The 12,452-nt window shown below is 39.8% G+C and overlaps 1 protein-coding gene across 6 annotated transcripts in view; it reads right to left on the reverse strand.

Annotated features, from left to right (window-relative positions):
• Nucleotides 1-12,452, reverse strand: part of USP34 (ubiquitin specific peptidase 34) — a 134,153-nt gene that overhangs the window by 113,930 nt on the left and 7,771 nt on the right. For all 6 annotated transcript variants that reach the window (XM_048936627.1, XM_048936625.1, XM_048936626.1 and 3 more), the window contains exon 2: nt 5-92. In XM_048936627.1, the coding sequence (XP_048792584.1) occupies nt 5-92 (88 nt within the window). The remainder of the gene's footprint in view (nt 1-4; nt 93-12,452) is intronic.

Genomic DNA, 12,452 nt, shown 5'->3' on the forward strand with positions numbered 1-12,452 from the left:
ATACCTTTGTGTCCAGGAATTGATATAAGCAAATATCTTGAGCACATGTTCCTTTCTGAGCTGCAATCCATCAGCACCTTCAACATCAGATACTGAAGGAAAAAAAGAACATATTAGTGCCAAAAAACCTCATGTAATTGCTATACTTTTATTACAAATTATCTTTACGGTTTGAGTAGAATCCAAAGCATAGCTTGAAAAATTATAAAAAATACTCTGTAATAATAAACACCAATCAAGTTACAGTAACTTTATATCAAAGATCTTTCAAGATGAAAATGCATAACATCCAAATAAATTAACTTTTCATATTAGAAAATAGTCAAACCAAATCCATCCACTTTTTCCTTTCAGTAAACAGACATAAGGTTTAAAATGCAACTAACTTTAAACCAGAAATTGCATAGTAATAGTGGAAACTGCTGTTCAAGTTAGTCACTCAGAACAGCCTTTTCTTCTACTCCAATACCCCACATGCAAACTGATTAATGGCAATCTCTCAAGCACAGAAAATGAATCTTAAAAATCACAAAAGATGTCCCTAGTTATTAGCATTCCTAACTCCACAGACTTGTACTGTAGAAACAAAGATTTCCTGCTCCATAAACATACATTTCTGATTAAAAATCCCACTCCTTAGCTGCAAGGGGCAGGCAAGTGTTTCAGAACAGGATGCTTGTAAAAATATTTTAAAGGAATCAAAAATAGCTAAAATTAAAAAGACAGTTCAACATGAAGTACACTTCATACACTCCACTGGGAACTACTGACAGATCTGTATTTTCAAATACACATCTTCAATAATTTCACTCATTAGCCAGTTTTCTGCTTTCTTTTTTCCCCTCCAGATTTTAAAAACATGCATTTTGAGATGAGTTTGAGACCTTAACTCCCTTCTCCTAGTCAGACAAAGCTTGGAAAAAAGAGACTATCAAGCTAAGGATAGACGTGCAAACTACAAGAAAGTTATTTCAGGCTAGTAGATGATTACTAGCAAATATAAACATGTCTATATTATTTAATGATAATGAATCCCCAAGTGGCAAAATGAAAAATCTTTGCACTTACTAGAGCCAGATATCAGAACGGTTATGAGTCAAAAGCAAAAGCAACAACTACGAATGAGGTATTATCACGTGCCCCATTCTCATCTAATAAAATGCTGAGGCACTTGAATAAGCCAAACATCAGCAGTAGTTGAAGACGCATCCATATCAACAATGGATTCTGTTTACTGTTTGTATACCCTTCTCCAAATATTCTCCAAATATCAGTGCACAACTGTCATGGCCTCCTTAGCCTAAACTTCCATTTTTCTCTGCCTATTATCTTACATACGTATTCTTGCATTAACAATGTTTGCCTCCTTGCCACCTCTCCCCACTTAAAAACGAATCCTACAAAGTAGGTCAGTAACACCTAACTTCCAGAGCAGCCATTTGACTTTGAAACACACTCAAGATTTCCATTCTTTTAAGAATAAGGTACTGAAATTTAAGTAAATGGATCGCTCTTTTGAGCCAAAGCTACAACACAGTCTAGTGTACAGTCTAGAGTACACAGTCTAGAAGTGATTGAATACTGAAGCTTGTGTTACTGGGTCAAAAACAAGCAAACAGGTATATGCATTATATGCACCAGTTGGAGAAACATAGAATGGCCTGGGTTGAAAAGGAGCTCAAAAGATCATCTGGTTTCAACCCCCCTACTATGTGCAGGGTCACCAACCAGCAGACCAGGCTGCCCAGAGCCACATCCAACCTGGCCTTGAATGCCTGCCGGGATGGGGCATCCACAGCCTCCTTGGGCAACCTGTTCCAGTACCTCACCACCGTCTGGGTGAAAAACTTCCTCCTCATATCCAACCTGAACCTCAGTTGAAGACATTCCTCCTTGTCCTGTCGCTATCAACCCATGGAAACAGCCATTCCCCCTCCTCTTTACACGCTCCCTTCAAGCACTGGAAGACCACAATTAGGTCTCCCCGGAGCCGTCTCTTCTCCAAGCTAAACGAGCCCAGTCCCCCCAACCTTTCTCCATAGGAGAGGTGCTCCAGCCCTCTGATCATCTTAGGGACCCATTCCAAGAGCTCCACGTCCTTGCTGTGCTGGGGGCCCCAGGCCTGGATGCAGCGCTGCAGATGGGGCCTTACAAGAGCCGAGCAGAGGGGGACGATCACCTCCCTCTCCTGCTGGCCGCCCCTTTTTCATGCAGCCCAGAACACAGCTGGCCTTCCGGGCTGCAGGCGCACACTGCTGCCTCATGGCCAGCTTCTCGTCCACCAGGACCCCCAGGTCCTTCTGCGCAGGGCTGCTCTCAAGGACTTCTTCCCCCACTCTGTATAAACACCTGGGATTGCCCCGGCCCCAGGTGCAGCACCCTGCACGTGGCCTTATTGGACCTCATTAGGATTTCATGGGTCCACTTCTCCAGCCTGTCCAGGTTTGTCTGGATGGCTTCCCTCCCTCTAACGTATCAACTGCACCATTCAACTTGCTGAGGATGCACTTGATTTCATGCACTTGATGTCACTGATGAAGATGTTGAAGAGCACTGGTTCCAAGATCAACTCCTGGGGGAGTTTCCATTTGTGACCGGCCTCTGCCCAGACATAGAATCACTGATCACAGTCCTTCGGCTGCGACCAGCCAGCCAATTCCTAACCCATCAAGCAGTTCACCCTTTAAATCCACACCTCTCCAATTTAGAGAGAAGGATGTGGTGAGGGGCCATGTCAGAGGCTTTGCAAAAGTCCAGGAAGATGACATCCATCACCCTTCACCCATCCACTGAAGCCATCACTCCATCACAGAAGGCCACCAGATTGGTCAGGCACAGTGGTGGCTTGGTGCAGCCACACTGTCTTGGATCACCCTTCATCTTGTATGTGCCTAAACATGGTAACCAGGAGGTTCTGCTCCATGATCTTCCCAGGCACAGAGGTGGGGCTCACCGGCCTGTAGTTACCCGGGTCTTCCTTTCTTAAAAATGGGAGTAATATTCCCTTTTTCCAGTGGCTGGGCATGATTTTTCAAATTGATGGAGAGCGGCTCGGTGACCACATCAGCCATCTCTTTCAGAACCCTAGCATGGATATCTGGCCCCATGGATTTATATACCTTCAGTTTAATGATGGGGTCTTCGACTTGTTCTGCTGTTACAGTGGGATGGAATCTGCTCCTCTCACCCTCACCTAGAGGCTCATGGTCCTGACAGACATGGGGAACCTGACCAGTGAACACTGCGGCAAAGCGCTCACTGAGTACCTCAGCTTTTTCCATGTCTGAGGAAGCCAGTTCTCCATTCTCATTTATCAGAGGATGAACACTCTCCTTGGCCTGTCTCCTCCTGCCTTGTACCTGTAGAACCCCTACTTGTTATTTTTCACATCCCTTGCCAAGTTCAGCTCCATCTGTGTCTTGGCTTTCCTGACTGTATCTCTACATATGCAGACAGCATCCCCGTATTCTTCCCAGGCTACACAAACCTGCTTCCATTTCCTGTACATTTTTCTCTTCTCCCTCAGTTTAAGCTGCAGGTCCTTGCTCAGTCACACCAGCTGCCCATCTCCTCTGCCTGATTTCTTCTGCTGGGGTATGGAGAACCCTTGCACAGAAAGGTGTCCTTAAAGAGCTGCCAGTTCTGTTCTGTTCCTTTACCCTTATGGACAATTTCCCAGGGATCCCATCCAGCAGTTAAACTTGCTATTTCCCTGTTCACATACTCTACACCCCACATGTAGACCAAACCAAATTTGTCTAATTTACTAATCATTGTGAAGTAATATGGTGGCAACATTTTTTTCTTTTAGAAAAAAACACCTAGAAATAACATTACTCTTGTTCTTGAAAGTACTCAAGCTTAAAACAGAAGCAACCATACAGAGGCTTCAGTTTCCCAGTGGATTTAACATGATCTATTCGGTAAAAAAGTAAGGCCCCCTATTTGTTTCCATGGAAACTACAACAGATACAAAGACTACAATAACACTATTTGATAAATTCTCAGCTGCAAAACACTACACCATAATCACCACTGTTGTCTATGCATTCTCTGCCAGCAATGAACAAATGCCTACATGCTGTGCTCAAAAGAATCTGCAATAGTGGAGGTGACCCACTGTCACCACTGCTGAAACACCCATCACCTCATCATGCCTCCATCAACATTCAGCAAGTGTTGATGAGTGTCACTGCGTGATTTTTCCCACATAGAGGAATTTAAAGACACACCTTTGCATCATACACACTGCCACGTCAGATACTGTTTTGACAGACTGTCCCTCTGCTAGTATCTGCCACATGACAACAAAATTTAACAGAATATTGGTGGGAAGGTTCAACCTCAACGGCCATACCACCAACATCCACCCCTGACATTGTGGGCCAATGCCGTAAAACAGGAGGCATTACTTTCAGAGCAGGCCATTTACGAGGTGGCAGGCACATCCATACATCTGTGCCACTGACTGCCAAAAGGGGCAGCTGCACATCCTGCAGGGCTTCTCCTGATGAATCTTAACTGAAACCCACCTATCCCTTAGTAGAAATTACATTTTTCAACACAGCTGATTTAAATTCTCACAGTCAGGACTTTAGTCTTAAGCATTTAGAGTTCTTATTGTGAGTATCAACTCTGTGGATACTCTTAATTTACAGCCCCCCTCTTTAAGGCCACACAGAGCTTTAAGTACAGCAATAATTGCTTATGAAGCCTTTCCAAAAATTCCTAGTTGAAAAAAAAAAAACAAAAAAACACCACATACAGAAAAGCAACAGCAGCAATTTCACTCATCATTCCCGTGCATTTCTTGATTTTCGACAGTTCTGTAAGGACTCCCTTACTGCATATGACTTCACTTTCAGATCTCTCTCTCAACTTTCAAACTGTTTTTCTTCCACCTTGAATGGATCAGTAGTTAAAACAGACATTTAAATGAAATATGTCTTTTTATTCACTGCCATATTCAAGCATCTTGTATGCCTCGGGTCCTCCTTAAGCTGCTGTCTCCCAGTGTCTCACACTTTCAGAGGTTCAAATCCAGCACTGACAGCCACGTAGAACTTTTTGAAAAGCTTTTCTTAAGACAACCCCCCTTGCAAATTTATTTGGTGGTTAAGATTTTTCCTTGTCTTTCATATCTAAAGAAGCAATTCCAGCAGAATGCGCTAACGCATACTTGCTTGCTGTTAGAGCAAGAAGAAGCATGCACCCATCATGTGCCTTTAGCAGCCAACTTTTGCAGACTAGAAGAAATAAGCAGAGATGCACCATGTAACAGAGCTACAGGCAGAGAAACTGAGGATACTACTAGAAAAGGAACACAGAAAGAAAAGAAGAACTCCAGATGTCAAAAGAAGATCCATCCAAGACCAGTGGAAAGATTAAAAAAAAAGACTGGCCTGAGGGAAATTCCAGCCAGATGTTCTACAGATACAATTAAGGAACTGAACTCTTTTTACATATTAGCAACATCTCATTTCACTGATTCCTTGTAATAAGATAGTTTAGAGAACTTTTTGCTGCAGCAACACCACTCAAGAAAGGGCTGAGCTACTTACTCAAAATAACTATTAATTACTTGGGTGCTGGTTTCATTATTAGTTTTGCGTTGCTTTCTTAAATCATTTTCTAAGCTGTAAGTTTTCAGGTGTTTCATTTTCAAATGTAATGAAGTAGCTCACAAGAGGCCAAAGCAAGTGACAAGTGAAAACAGAACAAGAAAACAGAAAAAAAAACCAACAACAACAACAAAAAAAAACCAACAAAAAACATTCCTTGCTGTTATTTCCTTTTTTACTTAAAAATTTGAGGGATAATCTCACCTTCAACAAAAGGCTGATTTGTTCAGGGTATTTTACAGTACTAAAAACAACACAATCACCTAAACTAAGAAAAAGTCTATTAATGAAGTTACTAAAGCCTAACAGTAACAAAAGATGAGAAAAACACTGATCAACTGCACAAGGCACCACATAATTTTAACTCTGAACAAACGAAACTCACATCACAAGTGCATTTTTAGCAAGAACTTCAGAGCTGGATGAATAGTCTTCAATTAGACCTCAAGGACAACTATTCATACTAAGACTTGTGAGGAATATGTCATACACAAACGTCACTTATCTCACTAAATATAAAATTCAAACGGCAAGTAAAAATGATCTTGTTAGAGAGTATATTTCCTCGACTTTCAAACAACATAAAACACCAGGCAGTAAACAGAAAACAATAAATAAAACTAATTTCTGTATATTCAAAACTGGGACAAGTTCACAAGTTCTGGTAGCATGCAGATTCTGCTTCCTTTCCCTTTTCTCTCCCAAACCTCAAGTTCTCATGGGAAAGAATAGATCACTTTCAAAATGCAGCTTAATCTCAGAAGAAATAAAAAAAGAACTGTGCAAAACAAAATACTAGGCACAGCAACACTAATCTTAAGAGAAATATATACATAACTTTGTGTGTAATTACCGTTGCCCAAAGTGAAACATACGCACTGAGATGTTTTCTGTTATTTGTACAGGTTTTTCTTTACATCAAATACTAAATAATACGACAACCATACAGCTTAACCTTCACATTCGCTTTTTCCTTCATCTTTTGGAATGCCTCCTTTTAAAAAAAAAAAAAAAAAGTAAGTAATAATAATCAAAATAGATTCATGGTTGCCTCAGGTTTATTCACTGGAGTTCTTCCTTACAATATCAACGAGGACAGCATCAACTTAAAGTTCAATGACAACAATTTAAACTGTTAAAGCTTCCCTATTAATTTTCAATGAGGAAAAAATTCTTTCTCCTCCCCAGTCTCCACTGAACAAAAACACTGCAGCATACTGACTAGATATACACCACTGGAAAGTGCTGGGGCACTACGCAGAACACGCTGTCATTCTGCAAAGGCTCTTCAGTTCTTCCCTACTACAAATATTGTTCAAGAGCCAGTTTAATGTACGAAAACAATCAGGTCCATCACTCAAAATTCTGCAGTGATAGAACTATATGATCATACAGTGAAGGTGCTTCCGAGTGCCTTTATGATGGTACTCAGTTGTCCATGCCCACTCTCATCAAAGCAGAATGATGTCTACAAACGCTTCCATTACATCCTTTTAAGACTAAATCTGGAGTTAGATTTCTCACATTTACATATGCTCCAACTTGGTAAGTCTATTTATTTCCTAAAAACTTGTAAATGGGAATTATCAAATCTTTTAAGTCTCATTTCCTTAGTAAAACCAGTCACAACCAAGTCAGCGATCTCTGTCAGAAACAAACTTCTGGATATAGAAGCAATTTCAATAAATCTGACAAATTTTTGCAATTCTAAACAATACTGTGTTGGGGTTTTTTTTGTTTGTTTGTTTGTTTGTTTTTAATGGAAACAGAGAAGCTAAACAAAAGCGTAAGGTAGAACCAGTCCCCCAGTGAACCCAGCAGCCATGTGCTGGTCACTTCGCACCTGCACAGCTCCTCATAGCCAGCACATCAAAAGGGCCTGAGGACTTTTATTTTCATTCAGGGTTTCAACAAACAGCACAGGGACACACACTAGCCACGGCATATTCAGACAGTGCTTGTAACATACAGCTCCACCAGAACTGGGCAGGACAGCTGATCTTAGGTGATTTTTATCTTTGCACATCTCCATTTCCCAGAAAACACCACAAAATATTTTCTTTTTGAATCTCACTCTCTTTACTGAGCATGCACTTTTCTTTCAATTCTAACACCTTCATCTTCTCTATGAAACACCTATTATCCTCTTCTACCATAAGATGCTACAGCAGTCTGGAGCAAAACAGCAGAAGCTGACACTGAGAAGATGTACAAAATTTAAGTCTCATCTTTCAAAAGCACTGCCAACCTGAAGCTTTCACTGTGCTAGCATCAGTTACTCTGGATTAAAAAGTGCCTTTGAAATAGCCATAGATGTTACTTAAACAACCATGATTGTTAAGAGTATGATCGCATGACCCTTACCATCCCGAAGAGAGCGTGCCACAGCAATTGTTCCCAATGAGGACCCTTCCACGACATTGCTTTAAATGCAGCTATATGTTGATTAACAATGGATAATTTACACAGAACACTGAAGCTGGTTCTACCCAGAATTGCTCAAATGAATTATCACCTAGATAAGGTCTTCGATATCCACCTGAAATACAAAACACAACTACGCTGCTTAAATCAGATCAGGTCACGAGCAGCATTGCAACTTTCAGACAGAGCAAGTTTTAAGACATCGTGCTGCAGTGAACCCAAACAGTTCATAGAGCAGGCCACAGTTCAGATTCTGAATCCACGCAATATCACCGTACAACAGACATATGGCCTGGATTAGGTAGAAGCAGGAAATTCACAATTCGTGTTTAGTTATGTCAATGGTGGGAGAACCGCAGCACCACTAAAGGTCTGCTCGAATTCAGTGCGATGCCTGAGCTGTGCCATTTCCATGGAAGCCTAAGATAGAATCCCAATGGTGCAGGAGGGCAGGCCCGGGTACAGAAGGGTTTGTCAGCTCAGGTTTAACATGAGCTGTCTCAGATGCAAGGTGGCTACAGATACAGGGTATTTTTGCACTGCACTTTTTAATGCTTCTGCTACCCAGGGATTTCCATTTGCTGAGATACTGCGTATCTGCTTCTCTAGAGAAGTCACATTGCTAAGGTAAAAATCTATTATTGTTGAATTGATTTATAAAGTTCTATTTCAGATTCCTGCTTTAACTCAGTTTCATAAATTGAGTTTGGTTCCAAGATAAGATGTTATGAATCTGGGAAGCATGCATCTTCACATTAAATTTGTTGTATCTCTTCTTTTAATAGGAAAAAAAAAAATCCAACTCAGTTTAAGTAATGTTCCCACACAATCAGCTCTGCTTTACATCTCTTCAGTGTACACTAGATGCTCATCCTAAGCATTTCACAACGGCTACTGCCAGGATGCCTAAGGAATTAATTTGGGATTGGACAATTATTATATAAAAATCAGTCTTTCTTACCATATCCCTAGTTACCCAACAAACTTCAAGCCTAGGGTTGACACTGTCAGTGCTGAAATGACTGCTCCATTAAAGATTGCTTACCTTCAGTTTAAAATAAAGTACTTATTTTCACTCTTACTTTTTAATAGCATAAACTTACAAAATAATAAATCACAACCTGAATGACTCTGGTTTTGGATGACTTCTCCATGTATTCCGGCTCTGAAACTTCTTAAAATACTGATTTAAGGTGAAGACATAGAATTCTAATTTTATCGAACTGTTTTATAAGTAGAGTCTAATGAACAAGGTTTGAAAAGCCAAAGAGGCTTTCTATTAGTCTTAATTGAAAGTATCAAGGAATGCAAAAATTAAAGTTAAAACTCAGGGAAACATTCTGTTTTGAAGAGGTGATCTTGCAAAGTAGTTGAGCTGTACTACTTCGCTGAATCAGTAACAGAAAACAACAATAGCTTCTTTCCCACAAGAACAGAGTAAGGCCAGAGCCTGTGACTGCATTCATCTAAGGTACTAGAAAGCAACAGATTACCAGCAAATTTACAACAAAATCATCTAATGACTGTTCTTAATTTTTTAGGGACAAAATCTGAGAAAAACAGCTATTAATTTCTTACAAAGTATATTTGAGCCTGCTTAAACAATGAGAAAAGAAAGATAAATTGGCAGCAGGTCAACAAATGGAGCATCAGGCAGTTCTCCCAAAAGTACAAGAGCTTGCTGAATAGTTGAACCTCAAGGCATTACTTGTTTCTTCAAAACAGACACGAGCAACCCTCCAAATGGGAGAATAAAATTCAGAGAAGGGGCATAAAAGAAAGTTGATCTCTCAACTTTCGAACATATGGACTTAAGTTTTGCATTTGTTTCACTAAATAATCAATATTTAATAATTCACTGAAACACATGGTGTATTCAGTAATTTATTCACTAGTGCATAAAAACACTTTTTTTTTTCCCCTTGAAACAGACTAATAGAAATAAAAGGCTGTTAAGGCAATGTCTGCTGTTGACACAAGCATCTCCAGTACTGCACTGTCTCATTACAAGCATAGTCAACATCACACTTACAGATACACACGTGCTATCCATAAATATTTTGCAAGTCAAGTACCAGAACTGCACACACATCAAAATCCGTACCTATGGCTGAGCACAACTTCAAAGCCAGCTCACTTCGAAAAGCATCAAACCCACATTGTTCTTAAGAGAGCTTTCAGTTGGCGGTAAAAACTGATCTCAAAAATTGATCCAACTAGATGAGACCACACCTGATTTAAATACTACACCAACAGAACGACAAGACTTACAATGTGTGGTGTAAATTTAATTTCATTAGTTGTTATTCAAGTAAAAAAGGCAGCTCAAAGGAAAACAACAACACTGTTTTATACGCTAAGAAATACTGTGTTCCAACCCACGACAGATTGGTCAATGCAGCAAAAAAAATGCAGGCCATCCTAAAACCAAGAAAACAAACTTACTGTATTGAGTTTCTGAGCTTACATTCCCCAGTACTATTCTACAACAGTTTCAAGAAAAACAAACAAACAAAAAACCCAAAATCTTTGCTCAGATTTGTGTCAGCTGATGACACGATGACAGCTAGCCTAGAGTACAATTCCATCATACACCTCCTGACTGAAACATCAGGTGACTAAGAAGATTGGCTAAATATATTAGGTAACCCTTTTGCAGACAAATGATTTCACAATGCAGATTTTGATATTCTGGTCCTTATATTGCTTTTCTGGACTTGTTCTTCTCTGCAAATGTGCCACTGTTCACTTCTAGCAATGTTCACAGCTTTTCTGAGCAGAAAAGAGGGTGGACAGGAAAGAACTGTCAGTTTTGTTGATAACCAGAAAATTTAGAATTAAAAAACTGATTACTGGATTTGTAAAAAGCAGGGCCTGTCAACAGAGAGATCTCTGGAAAAGTTTAGTTTTTCAGCCCAGTTCCCCAGACTCACAACTTTAAAAAAAAAAATTCGTTATTATTATAGCAGTGGTAAAAACTCAAAACAACTTTATAGTTACGTGTCATAGACTAACACACAGGCAATGGGCTGTTTCCTGAAATTGAAATTAAGCTCTCTGAAAGATTATCAAGTTCCCCAAATGGTTTGGGAAGCACAGATATCAAAATACCAGAGATACCAAGACAGTCAATGCCACAAAACACAGCATAAAGCACACAGATCACTATGCGACTTTCTGAGCCCGTTATTTCTGTACAGGGGTACTCACACAGGGTTAACTGACTGCCTTATCAAAGAAAATCCTCTTGCAGCTTAAGAGGTGGAACTAAGCATAAAGAAATACTTCATGTTTTGAGAGCTGGCTTTAAAAAATGAGAAAGTGGAAGTGATATGCTCCCACTGTTCGACAAAAACACTTATCCAAGGCTTGCAGAAACCTCTAGTGCTTCAGTTGTTCTTCACAAACCTGCCAAAAAGCATCTTCAAGTGTGGATGCAGATCTAGAAATCGCACCTCAATGGTCTTGTCCTTTCAGTCATTCACACACCTTCCACAAATTAGCTAAAATAAGGTGAACACTCAAAGGCACTTCTTCCACAAGGACTTCTGACAAGCTTCATCTTCAAGCAGTTGCTCCAGCACCAAATCTCCCAGAGGACTTCTATAGGCATGCACACAACTCCAAACAGATAAACAGCCTACATCTTTACTCTTATATTATCCAAAAATAATAGTAATGCCTTTACTTTCTTCCTCAAGAAGTCGACCTTTCATCAAACATTTCAGATCTGGAAAATTCCAGAAGTATATCCATTTAAAACTACAAATAAGGTGGATATTTCAATAAAGCATCAAGAAAACCAGAGATCCTGACAGTTGTATGTTCATGTTGAGCATTCAGATTGCAAATCAATTTCCATGCAAGAAACAAAACAAAAGGAACAGCCACTGGTGTCACTAGTACAGGCAACATTCAATAACCAGTGGAACCGCTTGCTTTTGAAGACTGCAATGTTCTTGTTCAGGTTGTCCCAGCATCTTCCTGACTGTAACTGCATGTCTTAGCCTGCAAAAATCCTTATTTACTTTCTACTTGTGCTGGTAAAACTAAAATTAAGTAACAAAGAAAATGAACTTTTCTGCCTTAATGGTCTTTTGTTGCTTTGTTTTTTAAACACAAGTACATCACTCAGGTAGAGAATCTCTGTCTCCCTCACTAACAAGCTCCCCTCTGTACAGTGGCAGACTTAATGGGACTTGCTGAAAGCAGAAACACACATCTGTACCAACAAACACAGGCAAGTTTTGGACTGATCTCTAATCTTTTCTGAATCAGTATCCAAGAAAACACGGGAAAGAAAAAGAATATATAGCTGTTATGGAACCCTATTAAAGGATACATGTGTATGTAGTAATATGAAGGCACATAACTATGGATACAGCAATACTGAATAATAAAGTAAGG

Source organism: Lagopus muta, chromosome 2, assembly GCF_023343835.1.
Source record: "Lagopus muta isolate bLagMut1 chromosome 2, bLagMut1 primary, whole genome shotgun sequence".
Taxonomy (NCBI): domain Eukaryota; kingdom Metazoa; phylum Chordata; class Aves; order Galliformes; family Phasianidae; genus Lagopus; species Lagopus muta.